General features: G+C 42.6%; 1 protein-coding gene across 2 annotated transcripts in view; it reads left to right on the plus strand.

Annotated features, from left to right (window-relative positions):
• MCF2L2 (MCF.2 cell line derived transforming sequence-like 2) overlaps positions 1–25,951 on the plus strand; it is a 145,066-nt gene that overhangs the window by 112,093 nt on the left and 7,022 nt on the right. For both annotated transcript variants that reach the window (XM_023551507.2, XM_064279514.1), the window contains 2 exons: positions 2,488–2,665; positions 9,659–9,750. In XM_023551507.2, coding sequence (XP_023407275.1) covers positions 2,488–2,665; positions 9,659–9,750 — 270 coding nt within the window. The remainder of the gene's footprint in view (positions 1–2,487; positions 2,666–9,658; positions 9,751–25,951) is intronic.

The following is a 25,951-nucleotide window of genomic DNA, read 5'->3' on the forward strand; positions in this document are numbered from 1 at the left end:
CCCACTTTACCAGCCCAGAGCAATTTGACAGCCAGTCAGCCAGGTTCCTTCAACATCCTACAGCAGTTGACACCCAAATCTCAGTTTTCTCAACCCTTAGCTCGTCACTGCTCCTGGACAAACAGAGCAGTATTTGCTGACCACCTCCCCAGAAGTACAGACTAGCATTGCCTCCACGCCGACGCAAGAAAGTTTGCTTTCTTTGGGGGCTTTGACCCATTAGCTGTGTGGTCAGAACCTCTAGTCCACTGCACAAGTACGCTTCTTGAAACCAGAGAGTACATTCTCTGAAAAGACCCTTTACACACAGACCCTAAGCTTAGTCTAGCTAGGGGTCAGCAAACTGCAGCCTGTGGGCCTAATTCACTTGCCACCTATTTTCGTAAATAAAGTTTTATTGGAACAGCCTCATTCGTTTATTTATGTCTTCTGCGTGGCTGTTCTGGGCATAACAGCAGATTCTGATAGTTGCAACAAAGACCATATGGCCCACCAAAAACCAAACCCATTGCCGTCGAGTCGATTCCAACTCATAATGACCCTATAGCAACCCTATGGGACAGAGTAGAATTGCCCCATAGGGTATCCAAGGAGCAGCTTGTGGATTCACACTGCCAGGCTTTTGGTTAGCAGCCAGTCTCTTAACCACTGTGCCACCAGGGCTCCATATAACCCACAAAACCTAAAATATTTACCATTTGTCCTTCTGCAGAAAAAGTTTGTCAACCCCTGGTTTAGACCAGCACTGTCTGATAGAAATATAATGCAAGCCACATGTGTCATTGAAGATTTTCTGGTAGCCACATTTTAAAAACTAAAAAGAAACAAGTGAAATCAATATTCATAATATTTTATTTAATCAGTTATCATCAAAATACTATTTTAACATGTAATCAATACATAATATACAATCAACATGTAATCAAGAATATTGAGACTTTTTACTTTTCCTTTTTTGATATGAAGTCTTTGAAATCTAGTGTGTATTTTATACTTACAGCCATCTCAATTCAGACTAGCCACATTTCAAGTCCTTAATAGCCACAGGTGGCTACTGGTTACTGTCTGGCACGGTGGAGGTCTAAACTCTGAGAGCTTCCAAAGAGTGAGACCAATCCCAGATCTTGGTCCAAAGTTCAATTTTCAGGGTGTTGTGAGCCTGTAAGGGAATGGTTGTTTCACAGCACAGACCCTCCAGTGGGTGGCCCAGCAAAAAAAAAAGACAAAATTTACACCCTCCCCAGGTGTGTTCCAAGCCTGCACGTGTGGTTCTGACACCCTGGGCAGGTTGTGGTAGCCCAGTACTCTGATTCTGGACTCTTCTTTGGTGTTAAAATCATCCAGCAGTTGCATGTCAGAGAAGGCCACCTGCTTCCCCTTGACCACCACGGCTAGAGGGATATCATGCTGGAAGGAAGCCTGGAAGCAATACTTTCTGCTGAATTCAGACCTGGTGTAACTCAAGGAATTTCAGGCCTTGTTTTATGCTTGTCATGGAACAGGTATATCAGGTTAAGGGAACATCTGTGAGTTTCATCATTCTCCCTGTATATCTTTATTGCTTTCCTACCTAAAGTGACAAGGGATCACACAGAATAAAGTTTAAAAGATTGTTCTTTTTATTGCACGTGCTATGTGCTTCCCTTGATCCTGCTTCAGAATTTAGCCATCTCTTTGCTCAGAGTACCTCTCTTGTTTTGAAGTCCTCCTGTTTTGTACATTGGCCTAACGCCCTTCACCAGTGGCCTGTGGCATCCTTTCCTACCATTCATGGACACGGCTTAGTGATCATTTACACACTCAGCCTATATTTCCTGAGCACCACCCTGTGCCAGGCAGTATTCCAGGCCTTGGAGACACGGTAGTGAGAAGGATACAATCCTTGCCTCGTTGCCCTCAAGTGTTAGTCAGGTGGGAGGTGCAGAGTCTGGAGCAAAGCAGTCCAGGCAGTGATTTTGTTATGGATTGAATTGTGTCCCCTCAAAATCTGTGTTGGAATCCTAACCTCTGTACCTCTGGATGTAATCCCGTTTGGGAATAGTGTTTTATTTGTTGTTGGTGAGGCCGTAGAAGTGTAGGGGGAGTCCAAACCTAATCACATTCTGAGTTGTAAAAAGAGCAGATGAGACACAGGGACAAGCACATACTGGGGATGTCAGGTGCCACATGAGGGTCTACAAGAACCAAGGAGGACCTGCGGCTACCAACCGGGAGGGAATCAGCATGGCTGAGACCCTGATTTAGGCTTTGAGCCTCCAGAACTGTGAGAACATAAACTCCTGTTCCTTAAAGTCACCTACTTGTGGTGTTTCTGTTCCAGCAGCACCAGGAAGCTGAGGCAGATTTGCCTGTGGATGCCTACAGTAGGGCCAACTGAGGGAGGCAGGGATATTGTGGGGGAGGCTGGAGGAAGATAGGACAGAGGGAAGGCATCACGTCTTTGGGTTCAGTCCAGGTACCTGCTCATGATTTGCTTTGCTTCTACAGACTAATGCCCAGAAAGTCCTGCAGAAGCTGGCTGATGTGAGGCAAATATTTGACAAAAGGCAAGTGAGCCTGAAGAAACTGGCAGCTAAACAGACTCGCCCAGTGCAACCTGTGGCCCCCCATCCTGAGTCCTCCCCAAAATGGGTGTCACCAAAAACCTGCCAAATCTCTGCCTTGGGTAGGTAGTTTGGGGCAGGAAGTTATGCCGTTTTCATGTTTCATCAGCACCCTTGAGGGTTGAGATGGTGGTTTTTGAAGATGCAAAACAGTCATTGTTTGGACAGATATTACTTAAAATAAATGGCAGATGTAGTGTAGTGCAAGCATTGAGGACTTATAAATCTACGTAAAATTGAGTGCCTGAAGTCAAGGAGAAGTTCCTAGCCGAGTGGAGGAATAATACAAACACAAGTAACACTAGCATAAAATAGACTCCATTAAGGGGCTTGAGAAGGCTCAGAAGATGCTCCTGGCAATGGAGAGGTGAAGTTGGTTCTTTGAAAAGTTTAAAGCGTTTTAAGTCCTTAGACCTGTGCCACACAGTCTTGATTATTATAGTTTATTAGTAAACCTTGAGATCAGGTGGTGTAAGTCTTCCAATTTTGTTCATTTTCAAGGTGGATTTGGCTATTTTAGGTCCTTTTCATGTCAGTGTAAGTTTTAGAATCACCTTGTCAGTTCCTGCTAGGGTTATGATTGGAATTGCACTGTATATGTAGATCAATTTGGGAAGAACAATATTGACTCTTCCAATTTACAAACATGCTGTGTAACTCACCATTTATATAAGTCTTCTTCAATTTCTCTTGGCAGTGTAGTTAGTTGTGAGTATAAATGTCTTAGGCATTTAATGTTTTTTAGCCCTATAATAAATGGAACTTATAATGTTTAATAATAAAAGTATGTATAGAAATATAGACATCATCTGTGAGTAGGGACAGTTTTCCTTCTTTTTTAATCTTTATACCTTGGCTTTATTTTAATGGTCGAGCTCGCCGGTACAATGTTGAGTAAAAGTAGTGAGAGCAGATAGCCTGTCTTTTCCCAGTCTTAGGGGGAAGAGTTCATGTTTCTTCTTCAAGTGTGATGTTAGCGCTAAGTTTTTCACAGATGTGTTTTATCAGCTTGAGGAAGTTCCCGTCTATTCTTAGTTTGATTTGAGTTTTTATCATAAATGATTATTGAACTTTTTCAGTTTTTTTTTGTGCGTGTATTGAGATGATCATTTGATTTTTCTCCTTTATTTATGAATATGGTAGATTACAGTGATTGATTTTCAAACGTTGAAACTACCTAACATTCCTGGGTTAAAATGCATTTGGACATGATGTATGTGTCATTTGTTGCTTCATGTATTTTGAAGCTCTGTTATTAAGCACACACAGGTTTATAATTGGTATGTCCTCTGGATGTGTTAACGCTTTTATAATTATGAAATGTCCTTCCTTCCTTCTTTCCTTCCTTCCTTATCTCTGTTAATACTCCTTGTCTTGAAGTCTATCTGTCTAATATTAATACAGGGACTCCAGCTTTCTTATGCTTAATGTTTGCATGTATATCTTTTTTTCATTTTTGTTTTTGCTTTTACAATGCATTTCTTGTAGACAGCATATCGTTGGGTCTTGCCTTTTTGGTGCATTCTGTTCATCCCTGCCTTTTCATTGGGGTGTTTAATTCATTTATATATAATGTAATTTTTTTGTATAGTTTAGATCTACTATTTTGTTATTGTTGTCTACGTGTCTAATAGGTTTTTATTCTTCTGTTCCTCCTTTCCTGCCTTCTATTGGGTTAGCAAATATCTTTTAGCATTCCCTTTTAATTTCTCTATTACCTTTTAACGTACCCCTTTGCACTGTTCCTTTTTCCCCCAGTGGTTTTTCTAGGGATTATTATTTGCATCCTTATCACATTTTACTTAGAGTTATATCGTGCCACTTAATGTAAAAGATAGGAAACTTGCAGTGGTGTAGTGCTATATGCCCCCCATCATCTGCGCTATTTTTTATCATAAATACTACATCTACATGTGTTAAACTCCCAAATTTTGTGTTATAATTTTTTGTTTAGCCCATCATAGGTTTGTCTTGGTCATCCAGTGCTGCCATAACAGAAATACAACAAGTGGATGGCTTTAACAAAGAGAAATTTATTTTCTCACAGTCTAGTAGGTTACAAGTCCAAATTCAGGGGACCGGCTCCACGGAAAGGCTTTCTTTCTCTGTCAGCTCTGGAGGAGGGTCCTTGTCAATCTTTCCCTGGTCGAGGAGCTTCTCAGGTGCAGGGGCCCTGTGTCCAAAGGATGTGCTCTGCTCCTGGTGCTGCTTTCATGGTGGTATGAGGTCCCCCCAACTCTCTGCTTGTCTCCCTTTCCTTCTATCTCTTGAGAGATAAAAGATGGTGCAGGCCACACCCCAGGGAAATTCCTTTTACCTTGGATCAGGGAGGCGACCTGAGTAAGGTTGGTGTTACAATCCCACCCTAATCCTCTCAACATAAAATTACAATCACAAAATGGAGGACAATCACAGATGGCCTAACCAAGTTGATACACACATTTTTGGGGGACATAAGTCAATCCATGACATAGGTCTTTTAAAGAAATTAATAGAAAAATATTGATATAGTCTTTTATATTTACCCTCATATTTACTATTTCCATTGTCCTTTATTCCTTCTTGTGGATCTGAAATTACCATGCTTTGTCATTTCTCTTCAGCTTGAAGAATTTTCTTTCACACCTCTTGTAGTACAGGTCTGGTGGCAATAAATTCTTTCAGTTTTTGTTTATCTGAAAATGATGGGGTCTTTCAGTAATTCTCCATTTAGTATATTTTACAATCCTCTGTCACCCATCACATAGTCCACTTTTCAGAAGTAAGCCTGGATGACAGTTTAGTGCATTTTCTTCCTGAGTTTTTCTATGAACACACACATACACATGCACACTCAGACACATTTACACACACGTACCACAGACACAAATACAAGCACTCACACACCACACACACGTATACACATGCACGTTTACACACATGTACCACAGACACAAATACAAGCACTCACACACCACACACACACGTATACACATGCACACATTTATGCACATGTACCACAGACACAAATACACTCACACAACACACACACGCACACATATACACATGCACACTCAGACACACTTCTACACACATGTACCACAGACACAAATACAAGCACTCACACACAACACACACACACATGCACACTCAGACACACTTCCACACATGTACCAGACACAAATACAAGCACTCGCACACAACACACAGACACATGCACACTCAGACACATTTACACACACACCACAGAAACAAATACAAGCACTCGCACACCACATACACACACGTATATACACACGCACACTCAGACACACTTCCACACACATACCACAGACACAAATACAAGCACTCACCCACACACACATGCACACCCAGACACATTTACACACATGTACCACAGAAACATGCAAGTACTCACACACCACATACACGTATATACATGCACACTCAGACACATTTATACACACATACCACAGACACAAATACAAGTGCTCACACACCACATACACACGTGTGTATACATATGCACACTCACACATACACACCACAGACACAAATACAATCACTCACCATACACACACAGATGCCACTCAGACACATTTATGCACATGTACTACAGAAACAAATACAAGTACTCACACACCACACACACACATGCACACTCAGACAGGTTTATGCACCTGTACCACAGACACAAATACAAGCACTGACACACCACACACACATACACATGCACACTCAGACACACACACACACCCAGTCACAAACACTTACACACCATACACACACACACACGCACATTCAGACACGTACATGCGCATACCGCAGACGCACACACACGGAGGCATCCTTCTTGGAGCCACTATGAGAAACAAGACTTGGTTCTCCTGACCCCTCATCTGGGGCTCGTTCCCAAAGCTAATATTGTGTTCACTTCTATGACTTGGCCTCTCTCATTGTTTTAAGGCACATGTGTTTGTTACAAGTTTATAAAACAGGAATGATGTATTGTTTCTCAGCTTTTTAGACACAAGATTTCATAACAGATAATCACCATCCCCAGGGTAAGCAAATCTTTATCGTGTTTGAACAGGTATCATTGTCCTTGGTCAGGCAGCTTACTAATTTTTCAGAACAGTCCTGTACTTTTGTTTTGGAGAGTGACCACGGTGTGGACTCAGGTCACTAACAGGATTTTCAGACACACTTGTCTTATTCCTTAGAAACTGGGTCTGGGCCAAGATAAACTATGGTATTTCACAGTAGGTGGAATGTGGGTGGTGGTACTTAGAGATCAGAGCTGCAATCTCAGCTCTGACTCTTGTTAGCTGGGTGCTTTGTGCACAACATAGAGCCTCTCTGAAGTCCAGAAGGAATGTGAGCAAGCTCTTATAATGCCATGTGGCCATCCAAACCAAACCCATGGCCACTGAGTCAATTCCAATTCATAGTGACCCTATAGGACAGAGTAGAACTGCCCCCTAGGGTTTCCAATGAGTGGCTGGTGGATTTGAACCACCGACCTTTTGGTTAGCAGCTAAGCTCTTAACCACTGCGCCACCAGGGCTCCATGTGGCTGTAATGGTAGCTAAAATGTACTGGGCACTTAAACCATGAGCTAAGAACACCTTGTGCATATTAACTCATGAAAGCCTCTTAACGACCCTACTCTGTAAGCTTTGTCATTATCCCCCACTTCGCAGATAAAGAGGCTGAGCCACAGAGACTCCGCTGGCAACGTGTGTCTTGTACTTGGAAGAGCCAGATTTGAACCCTGGCAGTATGGCTTCCAAGTCCACACCTTGAACTATGTCATTATACTTAAAACATTAAGAGCAGGTGATTCATTCTCAGGCATGCGGTCACCAACTACAATGTATGCGTTTCCAGCATCCAGTTGTTATGCCTAGAATTTTCTCAGTTTTCAGAGATTCTGCAGAGAGTGAGGAGCTCAGGGGATTGTCCATGGTTATAAAGCAGCTTCAGTGGCTGCATAACCTGGGATAGCAAACAGTATACTTTGCTACAGGTTCTGACCCAAATATCTGTGAGAAACCCACAGAAAACTGCTTCCTGTTGACTCACAGAATCTAAGGGTTGGAAGGGGCCTCTGGAAGCCAGATGGTAAAGCTCCATCGAGTCTACCAGATATAAGAATCAAAGTGATATTTTGGTGGAGTTAGCTGAATGGTGTCTTAGTTACCTAGTGCTGCTATTAACAGAAATACCACAAGTAGATGGCTTCAACAAGAAGAAATTTATTCTCTTGTAGTCCAGGAGGCTAGAAGTCCAAATTCAGGGTGCTATGTTAAGGGGAAGGCTTTCTCTCTCTGTTGGTTCTGGGAGAAAGTTCTTGTCATTAGTCTTCCCCTTGTCTAAGAGCTTCTCAGTGCAGGGACCCTAGGTCCAAAGGACACGGTCTGCTCCCAGCGCTTCTTTCTTGGTGGCATGAGGTCCCTCTCTTCTCTGCTCACTTCTTTCTTTTATAGCTCAAAAGAGATTGTCTCAAGATACAAACTAATCCTGTTGATCAAGTCCTGCCTCATTAACATGACTGCCTCTAATCCTGCCTCACTAACATCATAGAGATTAGGGTTTACAGGGCACAGGAAAATCGCATCAGATCACAAAATGCTGGACAACCACATAATACTGGGAATCATGGCCCAGCCAAGTTGATACACATTTTCGGGGGGACACATTCAATCCATAACCAGTGGAATTTTGGCCACAGGACCTAGAAATGCTCAAATCCTGCCTCAGGTTAATCGTAGGTTTCCTGTGAGTTTCCAGGGGAGGCATACACACAGGGAATGGTTACAGTGACAAATAAGAACTCGGAGAACCACTTACTTTTTTGTCCCCTAGCCATCACCCTCAATGCAACCCTCTGGTAAAGCTGGGTTGGGAAGCCTAATGTGCCAGTCTTATTACCAGATGGCCATGGAGACTGTAGAAATGGAATGAAATCTCCCAGGTGTCTGAGAACACCTGTGGGAAAGAGAAAGGAAAGAAAGGAGATAGAGTGATTGACAGAAGAGAACAGGAACAAGACAGCCTGACTCCATCCTGCCTCAGCTAACTGATTCTATCACACAGCCAGCCTGCTTGTGAATGTGGCTCTGTCAGTCCTAGAATCCAACCACCAGACTATCCTTCTTCTGGCTAGGGCAGGCCTGGACATCCCTTTCCCGATAATATAGTATGATTGTGTGTGTATGTGTGTGTGTGTGTGTGTGTGTGTGTGTGTGTGTGTGTGTGTCACACAGCAGTTAAGAACTCGGCTGCTAACCAAAAGGTTTACAGTTTGCATTCACCAGCCGCTCCTTGGAAACCCTATGGGGCAGTTCTCTGTCCTGTAGGGTCTCTATGAGTCAGAATCAACTTGATCGCAACAGGTTTGGCTTTTTGTTTGGAAGTGTGTGTGTGTGTGTATACGTGCACATGTGCATGCATATATGTTTATGTATATAGAGAGAGGATTTAAAAAAAAAACTGTATGGAAATATACCAAGTGGTTGTGTTTATATGGTAAGATTTTAGTATTTTTCAAGTTTTCAATAATGTGCACAAATTAATTACCTTTATAACAGAAAAAAAAATATTCAATAAAATATGGTATCTGTGATTGAGTCTAGTCTTATAACACAAGAAGGAATCAAGTGCATTACTATATAGGACAGAAGATGGATGGTAAACCAACAGTGCATAAAATAATCCGTGAAGTTTGGAATAGTCAAGGAAGTCTTCATGAAGAACATGGCCTTTTAGCTGGGCCTTAAAAGGGGGAATGTTGGAAATGCTGTCATTTTTACCACATTGCACTTACTGATTTGCCGTGGTTTAATGGGTACGACTTTGGTCTCTTCAGCTCAAACGTCAAGTTGCTCTGTTTTGTCCCTCCTTTGCCTGCTCCTTATCCACCATCAGGGAAGTCACCACAGCAGTTCAGTTATACCTTGTTAATCAGCTGCATCGACATGGTCTAGCTCTACGTGTCCAAGTCAGGCTAAGTGTTCTGAGTTACTTATAAGTCGAATAAACAAATTAATGACAGGTTCTCTTCATCCTTCTAGCTCCTCCTCAGAAAATATCTGAGGAATCTCATATGGAGACAGATTTGAACTCCCTGGGAAAGGAAGCTGACAAGACTAAATCTGAAGTTAGGGTAAGATCACCTTTGTTTTACTGATAGAAGTTTTTGACATGGGGAAGATTGCTGCTGTAATTATCAATAAATGAATAAATATTGTCCCCTGTTATGTATCTATCATCACCTCTAGAAGTTGTGCCCACAAAGGCACATACCACAGACTAGCACTCCCAAGAGCTGAGAGGTTTGTTGGATATTTTTTTCTTAATTGCAACTTGATGCAAAAAAAAAACAAAAAACCATCTTGGTCATGTTCATCCTTGTTAGATCCTGTTTTGTTGAGAGAGATGTTTCTTTATTCTTTCCTATAGCCTGGCCTCATATTTAAAATTGTTCTGTCCTGGTAGCACAGTGGTTGAGAGCTCAGGCTGCTAACCAAAAGGTCAGCAGTTGGAATTCACCAGCTGCTCCTTGGAAACCCTGTGGGGCAGTCCTACTCTGTCCTATACGGTTGCTGGGAGTTGGAATCGACTCAGCAGCAACGGGTTTGGTTTTTGGTTTTAGAATAGTATGTGGTTCGCGTATAAAAAGAGAATGACAGCATTGCATAGAGCTATGCACACGCACACACACACACACACACACGCACAAAAGGCGTGTGTAGCTGATGAAATCTGAACAAACTCTGGATCATGCCAATGTCAACTTCTTGGCTTTGATATTGTGCCGTCATCCTGTGAGATGCCACCACTGGGAAGGCTAAGGGAAGTGTGCAAAGGACTGCTCTGTGCATTTCTTTGCAACCTCTGTGAGCCTGCGATTCTTTCAAAATAAAATTTAAAAAACAAAGGAGCATGAACTTTGGAACCAGGAAGGCCTGGATTGAAGTATCCTAGCCTCGCTAAACCTTGATTTCTTGTCTTTGCCGAGCACTGTGTAACTGTAAAGTGGTGTTATTGTTAAAAGCCGAAATAAAATGAATTGTGACTGTATCTTGCTCCGTAGGAATTCCAGTTGTTCTCTTTCCCTTGCCTCACTGAAAATTCAATGTCTGGCTACCTGAATGGCTCTAAAGCAGAAGCCAGAGATCATGGGCTCAAATGAACTTCAGTGAGAGGCAAGAGGCCAGATGCATCATCAGTCTCTGACGCATCCAAAGAAAGAAACCCACAGGGATCTTGCTGGCCGTTAGGAGTTAGGCAAAAAGCAAGCCTTAGACTTTTCTTCCTGGACGTAGAAACAGCGTGGACACCGGAGTTTCCGGCAGACTTATGTTAGAGAGAGAAATCCGCATTCTTCTGTCAAATTTAGTCATCCTTCCGTATCCTGGGCACATGAGGACATAAACATTGCTGTTTCCAAATTCTTAATGGTTGGTGGAGTTGCACCATGCATCTTTTAGAGTTAGGGAACAGTTTGCAAATCAATACAGTCTTGATCAGCCATTTTAGAAAGAAGATAGCAATTTTTTTGAAAGGGATGAACATAACTAAACTTTGCCCGACTTGACCCCCACGAAGTCGGTGGAGTCATTAAGGTGGTATAAAAAGCGTTTAACTGTGATGATCTTCAACTCTGAACAGCAACCTAGCCTTTTCTGCACCTATGCTTTTGATGGGATGTTGTCTCTGAAGTGAGGGCTCTGTCAAGTCACTGGGCCCCGGATTCTGCCCTTAAAGTCACAGGCCTTTGTCACTTACGCTGTGCTTTGAGCTCACTTCATAGTTCCATGACTTAATCTACCCATCTTTAAGCTGCGTATTTATGACCTGTATGCTTTATATAGATGTCACAGGAATTTTAAGTATGTGGAGGTTCTTATATAAAATAATTCCCCCCCCCCAGATTTTTTTTTCAGTTGCCGTCATGTCGATTTCGACTCATAACGACCCTATAGGACAGAGTAGAACTGCAAAATAGGGTTTTCAAGGAGCACCTGGTGGATTCGAACTGCTTACCTTTTAGTTAGCAGCTGTAGCTCTTAACCACTACGCTACCAGGGTTCCCAATCCAAGCTAGAGTGAATTATTTCAATAATTATAAACAATAAATATCAGTGCTATCGTTTTATTTGTTGTAAAAAAACAACAACAACAAAAAAGGAAATATGGTCAGTAAATATGAAGCACCTTTCCTCAGGGAAGACCTTTAAGTATTCGAAACTAAAGGTTTCTGTAAGCTATCCGTGATGATTTACTCCTATTTTACGTATGGGTAAAAGTAGGCAGTGCAGGAGGAGATAAGGATAGGTTGGGAAGTGCTGAACAGAATCCAAGAAGCTCTGACCACCAGGCATATGGCTTCCTCCTTCTTCTGTGTTGTTTATTTAACCCAGACTCCAAGTCCACCCTGTGAGATGTTAACGCCTCTCTGTGTTTGGCAGACCACCAACAGTATGGGCACCATCAAAGCAAGCACATGTGAACGTTAAGTCATCCTTCTGTGCTTCGGTTGTTTTTTCCTTCCGTGGCTTTGTGTACTTACTGAGGGGCTTTTCCTACAACTCTGTGTCTGTTACTAGTCAAGGTGGTGGAAGAAGCAGGATAGGAACAGGCTGCCAAGGGACACCAGGCTTCTGTTTATAAAGACCAAGGCTCTGAGAGCAAAATCCATAAAGTCATGAACAATGTGAGTAAGAAGAAAGTGGATTTATGCACTAACTCCTTGAATCCCAGACTTAGAAATTGAATTAAACCAAACTAATTTTTTTTAAAAAGCCAACCCATTGCCGTCGAGTCAATTTCAACTCACAGCGACCCTATATGACAGAGTAGAACTGCCCCATAGGGATTCCAAGGAGCGGCTGGTAGATTTGAACTGCTGATCTTTTGGTTAGCGACCGAGCTCTTATCTCCTGCACCACCAGGGCTCCAGAAATCCGATTAGGACTAATAACTGCAATTCAGGTTTCACATAGTCTATAGTCTACCAGGGAAGCCATTACTCCAAAATATGTCATAAAAAGTTAAGTTTAGGAAAAAAGGATTTTATTTATGTCTGCACCGCCCATGGGCTATTAAAAGGGAACAAAGAGGTTCACGAACATCAAGAACAGTCGTGGCCCCTTTTGTTTGGGGACCACTGTCAAAGATGAATGACCAGGATGGATAGAACATCATCTGACTTAGGGAGGGGGTCCTGACGTTCTGTTGGCTGTAGGTCTAGAACTCAAAGATGAAATGAAACCACAGCCAGCCCAGGCGAACAAATCATCCCACTGTAATAAGTGCCCACCTCGCCCTCAAGAGTAAATGTGCATACTGGAAAAATAACCAAAAAACTGGGAACCAAAACCATCCGTAACTGCCGTTACAGTCACCAGTAGTCCCCACCTGCAACTAAAATTGTGATTTTGTTATCATCTGAGAAATCATTCCAAAAAAACACGTTCCCTCTTTTCTGGCAGGGTGATGCTCACTGTCCAGTTCTCGAAAACTTGACAAGTTAAACTTGCCAAGGCAGCAGAGTCTGTCTTCTGGGCCACTGGGCCATGGTGTACCCATATGCTCGGCTGGCTGACGTAGTCTGGGAAAGCCGCCACCGAGGAGATCTGCTGCGGCTGTTGGCAGTAGTGATCTGCTCGCAAGCATGACTCATCGGGGCTGCTCCCCAGGCTGCTCAAACACAGCCTTTCCAGAAGCTGGAAAGAAGCCAAAGGGTGATGAGAAGTCCTTTTTCCTGAATGTGCATCCACAGGATAAAGGAAGAGCCACTAGCTGTGACAGTCAGTGAAGAGTGTCCTGAGCACCTGTTAAAGTTATTTAAAGTAGCAGAGGTCTTTTCAGGCTTCTGAGCAAGCAGGCTCCGTAATGGTAACAGCAAGGGGGGAAGGGAAAGAGGTAAGGAAGGGGCTGCTCACACCGATGGCGGACCAGACCTGGTGCCAGCTGCTGTCTGCACCTGGTCTCACTCTTGTCCTTGAGGCGGGGTGAGGAAGACCATGTTTCCCTGTTTTATATGTGCCTCTGTGGAGACTCTGAGAAGTTAAGGAAGTTTCCCAAGGGTCATGCTAGGAAGTAGCAAAGCTGAAAACTGAAACTAGCTGTTTAGTTTTCTACCTAACTTAATTTATCTAATTACTTATTTAATCTATCTAACTAGCAAAGGCATTCAGCTGTGTGGATCATAATAAATTATGGATAACCTTATGAAGAATGGGAATTCCAGAACACTTAATTGTGCTAGTGAGGAACCTGTACAAAGACCAAGAGGCAGTTGTTCGAACAGAACAAGGAGCTACTGTGTGTTCTAAAATGAGGAAAGGTAGGCATTAGGGTTGTATCCTTTCACCGTACTTATTCAATCTGTATGCAGAGCAAATAATTCGAGAAGCGGACTATATGAAGAAGAACTCAGTGTCAGGATTGGAGGAAGACTCCTAAACAACCTGCAGTATGCAGATGACACAAGCTTGCTTGCTGAAAGTGAAAAGGACTTAAAGCACTTACTGATGAAGATCAAAGACCACAGCCTTCGGTATGGGTTCCACTTCAACATGAAGAAAACAGAAATCCTCACAACTGGACCAATAAGCCGCATCCTGATAAATGGAGAAAAGATTGAGGTTGTCAAGGATTTCATTTTACTTGGGCCCACAATCAACACCCATGGAAGCAGCAGTCAGGAAATCGAATGACCACATTGCATTGGGCATATCTACTGCAAAAGACCTATTTATAGTGTTAAAAAGCAAAGATGTCACTTTAAGGACTAAGGTGCATGTGACCCAAACCGTGATGTTTTCATTTGCTTCATATGCATGCAAAAGCTGGACAATGAATAAAGGAAATAGAAGAATTGATACCTTAGAATTACGGTGTTGGTGAAGAATATTGAATATACAATGAACCGCCAGAAGAACAACAAATCTGTCTAGAAAGAAGTATAACCAGAATGCTTCTTAGAAGCAAGGATGGCAGGACTACATCTCACATACTCTGGACATGTTATCAGGAGGGACCAGTCCCTAGAGAAGGACATCATGCTTGGTAAAGTAGAGAGTCAGTGAAAAAGAGGAAGACCTTCAGTGAGATGGATTGACACAGTGGCTGCAACAGTGGGCTCAAGCATAGCAACGATTGTGAGGATGGTGCAGGACCAGGCAGTGTTTCCTTCTGTTGGAACTGACTTGACAGTACCTGACAACAACACAACAACTAGCAGTTTACTTAATCTCTCATACCCTAAATTTCCTCTTCTGCAAAACAGCCATCAATAATAGCAACTTCACAGGGTTATTGATTAATAATACATGACATGCCTGGTACATAGTAGGCTTAGTGAATTTTATTTCCCCATCTAATCCTATGTTTATAGAATATCTTGTGTAAAGGATGAAAAGAAGCTGAAGGAAGGTCAGATTTAGGCCTTAAATTGTATCCTAGCTTACCAGTTACCATCGAGTTGATTCCAACTCATAGTGACCCCATGAGTGCCATAGTAGAACTGGGTTCCACCGAGTTTTCAGTGGCTGATTTTTTGGAAAAAGATCACTGAGCCTTTCGTCCAAGGAGCAATGAGGTGATAGTGTTGACCTGTAAGAATGTATCCTTGTTGAGGGAGCTGAATGAGAAAATAACATTAAGGTCGTTGTTGGCTTTGTTCTTTGACCAGTAAAAAAATGACATGACTAAAATATTTGGTGAAGCCAGTTTGAGTAGCTTGTTCAGCTCAATTTAATATAGATTATGGCAATTGCTATGGCTCATAGGAAAATTGCTCTAACATAGGGCTTATACTCAAGCCCGTTTCAGGGGAAAGATAACTTATATCCAATAATTTATAATATGAGGCAAAATGACATACCTAGACTCTCACTAGACTCTCAGAGAAAGTTGGATGAAAAAGGAGCAGATCCAGGCAGAGAAGATAGAGGAGAGGTTTATAGGGAGGGGAAGGAAGACATTGAAGATAACTTTGAGACTCCAGTCCTGGATTCCTTGTGGGATGAATTCCCTGGTCCAGATAGAGCATTCAGGAAGACCAGTGGGAAACCAGGCCTTCGGAAGGCTGAGTCCAGCGTTCGTGGAGTCCCATAGATCTCTAACGCGGGGCAGTGGTGGTTTGATGGTAGAATTCTTGCCTTCCACAGGGTTTGATCCCCAGCCAGCGCACCTCATGCGCAGCCACCACCTGTCTGTCAGTGGAGGCTTGTGTGTTGCTATGACACTGAACAGGTTTCAGCAGAGCTTCCAGACTAAGACAGACTAGGAAGAAAGGCCTGGAGATCTACTTCTGAAAATCAGCCAGTGAAAACCCTTATGAATTACAATGAATTACCCACAACCAATCATGGGGATGGTGCAGGACTGGGCAGTTTTGTTCCCTCGTGCATGAGATCGTCATGTGTTAAGGGCTGACTGGTAGTCAGCTGTTAACAACAATAGGTCTGTTGCAGCAAGCCACCCCTCTCTTTCTGTCCATGGGGCAATGCAGCCCCAGAAGCTGCCCTTGCCCCTACCCGCAAGATTGGTTGAGGATTGTTGAGCAGAATGGGAATTGGCAGACTCTGACCTGTGTTAGGAAGATAACTCTGGTATGACTGCAAAGAATAGACTAGGAGAGTCACCCACGGGCCTTGTAGCTGTGAGGAAATTATCTGTGAACTCGCCTAGCAACCAGATTTCCTAAGCCGAAGATTAGTCTAATAAAGCCCTTTGCTCATTTGGATTTTATTTACCAGTTAAGATTCACAGACATATGAAAATTAAGTTACATTGAAATTTATGCACTGAGGTTAAAGTCACATGAAATCAAACAGCTGATAGAATTCAGGATGTACAGGCAACTTCTTTTCAATGTCCCTGGCACAGTTATTTAAATTTTCTTAGCTTAAGAATAGGAGAAAGGTTGTGTGTGACATGAATATTTCTGATATTTTAGACAGAATTAACAACTTGCAAATCACTGTTAAAACAGCATCCACTTTTTTTAAGAAGACATTTTCCCCATATACAAAATATACCCATTGCCCATGGCCGTCGAGTCAATTCTGACTCTTAGTGACCCTATAGGACAGAGTAGAACTGCCTCCTAGTGTTTTCAAGGAGCAGCTGGTGGATTCCAGCCTGTAAAAGCTAATTTAACCAGCAAGAAAATTGAGCTAATTACTAACAATACTAGCTGGGAAGTTCAAGATTTTGGATAAAAGAGACCCTGGGAAATTTTGGAAATAGGCAAAGTCTAGTTAGCACTATATTTGGGACCCACCCCTCCCTTTTCTCTAATACTTTCCCATTTCCATAATGTTTTAAGACTGTTTCCTTCCATCCCCTTGAGCCTGCTTTTCAACCTATGAAATGTCCTAAAGCCCTCCCTCCCCACCCCTCTCTTCCCTCTTGGGAGTTCCCTTCCCACCCGCAATGCAGCTGATCCGGACTAGGAAAAAAAAAAAAGACAGTTGCCACGGAGTCTGTTCGGACTCAGAGTGACCGCCTGAGTGTCAGAGTAGAACTGGGCTCCGTAAGGTTTTCAATGGCTGACTCTTCCGAAGTAGATCACCAGGCCTTTCTTCCGAGGCACCTCTGCATGGACTTCAACCTCCAACCTTTCTGATGGCAGCCAAGCACATTAACTATTTGTACCACCCAGGGAATGCTGATCTAGATTTAAAAAAAAAAAAAATTTTTTTTTAAGGTAGGAGAAAATCTAGATGAACTACTTGACAGCAAAGTATGACATGGGCAGCTGACAGCTCCTTAACCCTTAAGGAAAAATTTGCATTTTAAAAAGGGACTGCCTGGTTATCCAAAGGGGTCTTTAAGCAGTGGCTTTTTCATGCAGTGACTTGGAGAGGAGGAAAGGATGTGCCTGGAAAAGGCCAGTGGGGTGGCACACACACGGCAAACCAGCCAGATAGGAGTCTGCTCCCACAAAAGAGTCTTCATGTGGCTGCTGCTTTTAAAAAATTCTTATTGTTCTCCACGTCAAAAAACACGGAGTCTTAGTAAAAATGGAGGTTTTCTCCTCTCCCCCCAGGAAGTCCAGCAGTGGGAGAGGAGAACACAGTCACCCATTCATGAAGCTTGTCTCTCTCTCTGAGGCTGTGCCTCTGGGACCACCGGGGAACTTGGCTAGGGATGATGCCCTTGGAGAGGTTTCCTTTCCACCATCTTCAGTATCTTCCACCACACCCCCCGCCCCATTTCATAGGGAAGATTCTGGTAATTATTCAGTGATTCTTACTTGACATACCTCTTCATTTATTTTCTCAGGTTTTCATAATTTACAATGCCAGAAAATGCTTAAAACTTTTAACATTTCATGTCATTATCACTCTCAATACTTTAAATGAAGAGGGTGGTTCTGGGCCTTCATATCTGCCTTACCTTTTCTACCTCAGAATTAGGTCTAATAGCTTCTCTTTCTAAGAAATGTGGTAATATAACAAATAATACCGTCACCTTAAATTAGCAGATGCCATCGCTTTAAAAGAGTTGGAACTGAAATTGGTTTCCAAGCAGTCCTAAAATCACAAAGTACAATTGTTTAACTAATTTGATTCGGCGAAAATGTTGCTATTTCTCCTAAAATGTTAATTATCAACTGAAAATTAACTATCAAAACTTTTCAAATATATATAGTTCTTCATAGACATTAAAATAAGATTTTTTACAAAATTCCTTTGGACTAAGAAATTGGCCCTTTTTTTCCTTCAATTTTTAAAACATACATTTCTTCAGGAAACACTGGTGGTGTAGTAGTTAAGTGCTGCAAGTGCTAACCAAAAGGTCAGCAGTTCGAATCCACCAGGCGTGTCTTGGAAACTCCATGGGACAGTTCTACTCTGTCCTATAGGGTCACTATGAGTTGGAATCGACTAAATAGCGACAAGTTTCTTTCCTTTTTTTTTTGGTATATTTCTTCAAAATGTTGTTGTTGTTAGGTGCCATTGAGTTGGTTCTGATTCATAGTGACCTTGTATACAACAGAGGGCAACACTGCCCGGTCCTGCGCCATCCCCACAGTTGTCGTTGTGCTTGAGCCCCTTGTTGCAGCCACTGTGTCAGTCCATCTCACTGAGAGCCTTCCTCTTCTTCAGTGACTCTCTACTTTACCACGCATGTTGTCCTTCCCCAGGGACTGGTCCCTCTGGTCCCAAACCTGTTGCCATTTGATTCCATTCAGACTCATGGCAGCTCCGTGTGTGTCAGAGCAGAACTCTGCTCCACAGGGTTTTCAATGGCTGTTTTTTTGAAAGTAGATCACCAGCTCTTTCTTCTGAGCCACCTCTGGGTAGAATCCAATCTTTTAGTTAGTAGCCAAATGCATTAACCGTCTGTGCTACCTCGGGAACACGCACACACATATATGCATAGGCGTGTATATATGGCAGCAACGAGTGGTTTGGTCTTTAGTCAGTTTTCTTGGTCCATTATTTGAATTCACCATCCGTCTGTCAGTTTGTCATACTCTGGTGGCTTGTGTGTTGCTGTGATGCTGGAAGCTATACCACTGGTATTTCAAATACCAGCAGGGTCACCCATGGTAGACAGGTTTCAGCAGAGTTCCCAGACTAAGGCAGACTGGAAAGAAAGGGCCTGGCCATCTGCTTCTGAAAATTAGCCGATGAAAACCCTATGATCACAACAGAAAATTACCAGATGAAAGTGCTAGAAGATGAGCCCCCTGGGTTGGAAGGCACTGAAAATACACAATGGCTGCAACAGTGGGCTCTACACCAGCGATCCTGAAGAGGCGTAGGACCAGGCAGTGTTTCTCTCTGTTGGACCTGGGTTGCCATGAGTCAGAGCTGACTCTGTGGCAACAAGCAGCAACAACTTCATTTCAATAAAAGAACCAGATAAACAGGTTTTTATTTGAATATGCCCTCTTTCCTCCTAGAGCTTTGAGAAACCTAAAGTTAAAATTTCCCCCAAACTACTCTGGCTCCAATTTTGCTTTCATCTAAAAATCAGAAGCAATCACACTTGTTTTGATGTTTTACACTATAAGCAGAGGGAAGTTTTGATCACACAAATCTCTCACCTTACACAGAAGAAAGTAGATGCCCAGGGAGATGAAGCGACTTGATCCAGATCCCACAGCTGGTTAGTAATATTGGGGTCTGTGTTGTACATGAATAGGTAGCTTTTGCCCAGCACTTCCTAGGGTCAGACACTGTGCTGGGTGCTTTCTCTACGTTACCTCACTCAGGCCCTATGAGTAGATATTAAGGAGCCATCAGTTGTTGTTAAGTGCCGTCGAGTTGATTCCGACTCATAGTGACCCTACAGGACAGAGCAGCACTGCCCTATAGGGCTTCCTTCCAAGGAGCAGCTGGTGGATTTGAATTGCCAACCTTTTGGTTAGCAGCTAAGCTCTTGACCACTACACGACCAGGGTTTCCCAAGCCAATCATAAGTGCCACTGATTAAGCCTTTCTTTGTGCTAAACATTTTCTAAGATTGTCTCTAATCACCACGACAACCCTGTGACGTAAATGTAATTATCCCTATTTTACAGATGAGAGAATTAAGTGGCAGAGAATTTAAGCCCTGACCAAGGCTACTTTTAAATGAAAAGTATGCCAGCTATTCGTACCCAGGTCTGCCTCTCAAACCCAAGTTTAATGCTCTTTTGATTTTTTAAGAGGTTTTCAAATTATAGGTCACAATGGTGATAGTGAACTCCATTTAGGGGTTTCACCAGCATTTAAAAATAAATAAATAAATAAAAAGAACAGAGTACAGTGGAATAAACCTAACCAAACCTGCTGCCATTGAGTTGATTCTCACTCATAGCAACCCTATAGGACAGAGTAGAACTGCCCCATAGGGTTTCCAAGGCTGTTAATCTTTACGGAAGCAGACCACCACATCTTTCTCCCACAGATTAGTTGGTGAGTTTGAACTGCCAACCTTTCAGTTATCAGCCAAGTGCTTTAACCACTGCACTACCAGGGCTCCTGCAGTGGAATAGCATAATTAAAAAAGAGTGTATCTCCATCCACCTATGGTCACCTAATCTTCGACAAGGGCCCAAAATCCATCAAATGGGGAAAAGACAGTCTTTTTAACAAATGGTGCAGGCAAAACTGGATGTCCATCTGCAAAAAAATGAAACACATACCTCACACCATATACAAAAACTAATTCAAAATCATCAAAGACCTAAATATAAAGCCCAAAACTATGAAGTTCATAGAAGAAAAAATAGAATCAATGTTACAGGCCCTAATACACGGCATTAACAGGATACAAAACACAACCAGCAACACACAAACACTCCAGAAGATAAGCTAGCTAACTGGGATCTCCTAAAAATTAAACACTTAGGCTTATCAAAAGACTTCAGCAAAAGAGTAAAAAAGAGAACCTGCAGACTGGGAAAAAATATTTGGTTATTACAAATCAGACAAAGATTTGATCTCTAAAATCCACAAGAAAATCTAACACCTCTACAACAACAACAAAAAGAACCCCAAATAATCCAATTAAAAAATGGGCAAAGGAAATGAGCAGACCCTTCACCAAAGAAGACATTCAAGTGGCCAACAGACACGTGAGGCAATGCTTGCAATCACTAGCCATTAGAGAAATGCAAATCAACGTTGAGTTATTGCTGTGAGATACCATCTCACCCTGGCATTACTGGCACAAATCAAAAAAACAGGAAATAACAAATGTTGGAGAGGCTTTGGGGAGATTGAAACTCTTATGCACTGCTGGTAGGAATGCAAAATGATACAACCATTTTGGAAAACGATCTGGTGCTTCCTTAGAAAGCTAGAAATAGAAATATTATGTGATCCAGCAGTCTCACTCCTGGGGGAATAAGAGTCGTCACACGAATAGACATATGCACACCCATGTTCACTGCAGCATTGTTCACAATAGCAAAAAGATGGAAACAACCTAGATGCCCATCAACAGATGAATGGATAAACAAACTATGGTACATACACACAATGGAGTACTATGCAACGATAAAGAACAATGATGAATCTGTGAAGCATCTCATAACATGGATGAATCTAGAGGACATTATGCTGAGTGATATAAGTCAATCACAAAAGGACAAATATAGTATGAGACCACTACTGTAAAAACTCATGAAAAGGTTTACACACAAAAAAGAAATAACCTTTGGTTACCAGGGAGGGGAGGGGTGGAATGGAAAAACAATAAATAGACAGTTGATAAGTGGAAAGTTGGGTGAAGGGTATGACAGTACACAATACTGAGGAATCCAGCATGACTTGTACAAGACAAGGTCATGGGAGCTCCACAGACACATCTAAATTCCCTGAGGGAGTGAATTGCTTGGCTGAGGGCTATGGGACCATGGTCTTGGGGAACATCTAGCTCAATTGGTATAACATAGTTTATAAAGAAAGTGTTCTACATTCTACATTGGTGAGTAGCGTCTGGGGTCTTTAAAGCCTGTGAGTGGCCATCTAGGATACTCCACTGGTCTCACCCCTTCAGGAGCAAGGAAAAATGAAGAAAACTAAAGATACAAGAGAAAGATTAGCCCAAAGGACTAATGGATCACATCTACCATGGCCTCCACCAGACTGAGTCCAGTACAACTGGATGGTACGGGGCTACCACCACTGACTGCTCTGACAGGGATCACAGTAGAGGGTCCTGGACAGAGCTGAAGAAAAATATAGAGCAAAATTCTAACTCAAAAGGAAAGACCAGACTTGCTGACCTGACAGAGACTGGAGGAACCCTGAGAGTATGGCCCCTGGACACCCTTTCAGCTCAGTGATGAGGTCACTCCTGAGGATCACCCTTCAGCCAAAGATTGAACAGGCTCATGGAACAAAACAACACTTAAGGGGCGCACCAGCTCTGGGGCAAGGACTAGAAGGCAGGAGGGGACAGGAAAGCTGGTAATAGGGAACCCAGGTTTGAGAAGGTAGAGTGTTGACATGTCGTGGGATTGTTAACCAATGTCATAGAACAATGTGTGTACTAACCGTTTGATGAGAAACTAGTTCTGTAAATCTTCATTTGAAGTACAAAAAAAAAAAAAAAAGTGTATCACATGTAGTTAAGGAAAGTTAAAATGTAACTGAAAAAGGGTTTTTTAGTAGTATATATGGTTGTGCGTGTTGTGATATAAACATACTTCTTGTGGGTTATGGTAGGATTTTGAAAACTACTGCACTACAACACAATATCTAAGCCTTAGCAAAACACTGGGAAACAGTGCAGTGAACTACCTCACTCTAGGCTCTGGTTAAAGAATTCCACACGTCTGCTGTGGGTCCCTCCCATTAATCCTAAGTGGGGCCAGTGTTGTACTCCAGCCAGACTTGATTGGCAGAGCAGTTTCCCTCCACCTCACCCCACCCCAGTTGTCTGACATATGGCAGGAACATAATGGGTTGAAGGCATTTCAGCATGCTCGTGAGGGCACCTCATAACAGAGTCTATAAATTAAAGGGACGTCATCATTTAGTGTAAAAGAGGACAAAGTCTATACCTACACCTTGTTGTTGTTGTTAGGTGCTGTCGAGTCAGTTCCGACTCAAAGCGACCCTACGCACAACAGAACGAAACACTGCCCGGTTCTGAGCCATCCTTACAATCGTTGTTATGCTTGAACTCATTGTTGCAGCCACTTGAGTTATCGCTATTTTCGGTCACTAGGTTATTATGAAATAAGAAGCCCTACACTCTGTCCCGCCCAGTTTGTCTACTGTGGTGGCTTGTGTGTTGCTGTGATGCTGGAAGCTATGCCACCAGCATTTCAAATACCAGCTGGGTCACCCATGGTGGACAGGTCTCAGCAGAGCTTCCAGACTAAAACAGACTAGGAAGAAGGCCTTCTTCCACAAACTAGCTGGTGAAAACCCTATGGTTCACAACAGTGTATTGTCCCATACAATGCTGGAAGATGAGCTCCCTAGGTTGGAAGGCACTCAAAATACACAGTGGCCACAACAATGGACAACAGTTCCTTCTTATGTGCATGGGGTCACCATGAGCCAGAGCCGACTGGATGGCAACTGCCAACAACCACAATAGATCAGTAGAGTTGGAAACAGCACAGTTCATTTGTAAGCAAGAACAAGTTCTACAGTAAGAGGAAGTTTTGTTAGTAACAGTGGTTACTCTTTATACAGGCCCTGTATTGTGTGTTGAGGATCTAAAGATAAATAGGCCCTCGGGGAGCTCAAAGTCCAGTGGGTATTTCAGGCAAAGATAACATCATAGATGCAGTGCTGCAAAGGGATGTTAAGTGATATTTACTGCCGTGTTAGTGTAATTCAGCTTTTATATAGAAAATGGTTGTTGTTGTTAGGTGCCGTCGAGTCATAGTGACCCTAAGTACAAAAGAAAGAAACACTGCCCTATCCTGCACCATTCTCACAATTGTTATGCTTGAGCCCACTGTTGCAGCCGCTGTGTCAGTCCATTTCGTTGAGGGTCTTCCTCTCTTTTGCTGATGCTCTACTTTACTAAGCATGATATTCTTCTCCAGGGACTGATCCCTCCTGATAACATGTCCAAAGTATGTAAGACGCAGTCTTGCTGTGCTTGCTTCTCAGGAACATTCTGGTTGTACTTCTCCCACAACAGATTTGTCCTTTTTTTGGTAGTCCGTGGTATAGAAAATGGTAGTGCGGTAGAAATAACTAGATTGGTTTAAGTCCTGTGACTGCAATTTACTTTCATATGCTGCCTCATGGAAAATATTTTCTAATCTCTGGTCAAATATATAATAGAGGGAACTAAAAATTTAGATTCTTATTTGGACAACATCATATTTTAAAAGAAAAAATATACTAACTTGGAATGTAAGATTACTCTCATATTTTAGAGCTGAACTGGCAAAACTAGTAACCCAGATACTTTCTTATTTGTTAGTTTGCTTCTTGGATAGGATACCAGATTTAGGAATACATCTGCAAAAAAGATTGAAGATCCATGGTTTTCTTTCATTCAGCAAACGTTTTTTTAATTGCCAATCTCATGTTCCATGTGGGTGATAAGACCACCTTATCTTGACGGCTCCCTGTAAATTCCAGGGAGGTGTCTCGGCTCTCTGTAAATTCTGGGGAGGTGTCTCGTCCTGTGTTGTCAGTAGCTGGCTGAGTAGCCTGTCACTTTCAGAAGGAGACTTCCCCACAGTTCTTTCCCAGTCTGGGGAAAGCGCATCCTACAACTTGCAGCTCTAATTTGCAAGGAAAGTTTAATTTACTTGTTAAGGCCCTCTCTGAATCTGCACTCTCATTTCTGAGAATGTAAAACAACTTGTTTAAACAGAGCTGTCACTGGATTTATCCTTGGAAACCCTGGTGGCACAGTAATTAAGAGTTCGGCTGCTAACCAAAAGGTTGGCAGTTCAAATCCACCAACAGCTCCTTGGAAACCCTATGGGGCAGTTCTGCTCTGTCCAATAGGGTCACTATGAGTTGGAATCGACTCGACAGCAACAGGTTTTGTTTTGTTTTGGTTTAATGATGTTTCCACAGAGCCCTGGTGGCACAGTGGTTAAGAGCTTGGCTGCTAACCGAAAGGTCGGCAGTTCAAATCCACCAGCCACTCCTTGGAAACCCCATGGGGGTTCTACTCTGTCCTATAGGGTCGCTATTGGAATCAACTCAGTGGCAATGAGTTTGGTTTTGTTTTGGGTTTAGTGATGTTTCCACAGCGATGATTTAAAATATAGCTTGAAAAGGATAAATTGTGGTGCATCCGAACAGTGGAATACTACTTAGCACTAAAAAGGAATGAACTACTGATAGAAGTAACACCATGAATGCATCCTAAAGGTATTTTCTAAGTGAAAGAAAAACCAGTTGCCATTGAATCGAGTCCAACTGATAGAGACCCCGTGTGTGCCAGACTAGAACTATGCTCCATAGGGTTTCCAATGGCAGATTTTTCAGAAGTGGATTGCCACGCCCTTCTTCCCAGGTGCCTCTGGATGAACTTGAACCTCCAACCTTTTAGTTAGCAGGCAGGCTTGTGGACTTTCGATCACCAGTCTGTGAAAGTAGAAACTGGGCATATCTCATTTCTGCCTCTAGCCATCCTTTTTGGCCTTTGGCAAATGACAACTTTGCCAGGCCCCATGATTTATTTACCAAAATACTGGAGATATTGAATGAAATGATCTCTTTATTGTTTTTTCTAGCTCAAATTCTGAATCTTTTGCCCAGTACAACTAGATGGTTCCCGGCTGCCACGGCTGACTGCTCTGACAGGGATCACGATAGAGGGTCCTGGACAGAGCTGGAGAAAACTGTAGAACAAAATTCTAACTCACAAAAAAAAAAGAAAAGAGAGGCCAGACTTACTGGTCTGACAGACTG

This window comes from Loxodonta africana, chromosome 1 (assembly GCF_030014295.1).
Source record: "Loxodonta africana isolate mLoxAfr1 chromosome 1, mLoxAfr1.hap2, whole genome shotgun sequence".
NCBI classification, from domain to species: domain Eukaryota; kingdom Metazoa; phylum Chordata; class Mammalia; order Proboscidea; family Elephantidae; genus Loxodonta; species Loxodonta africana.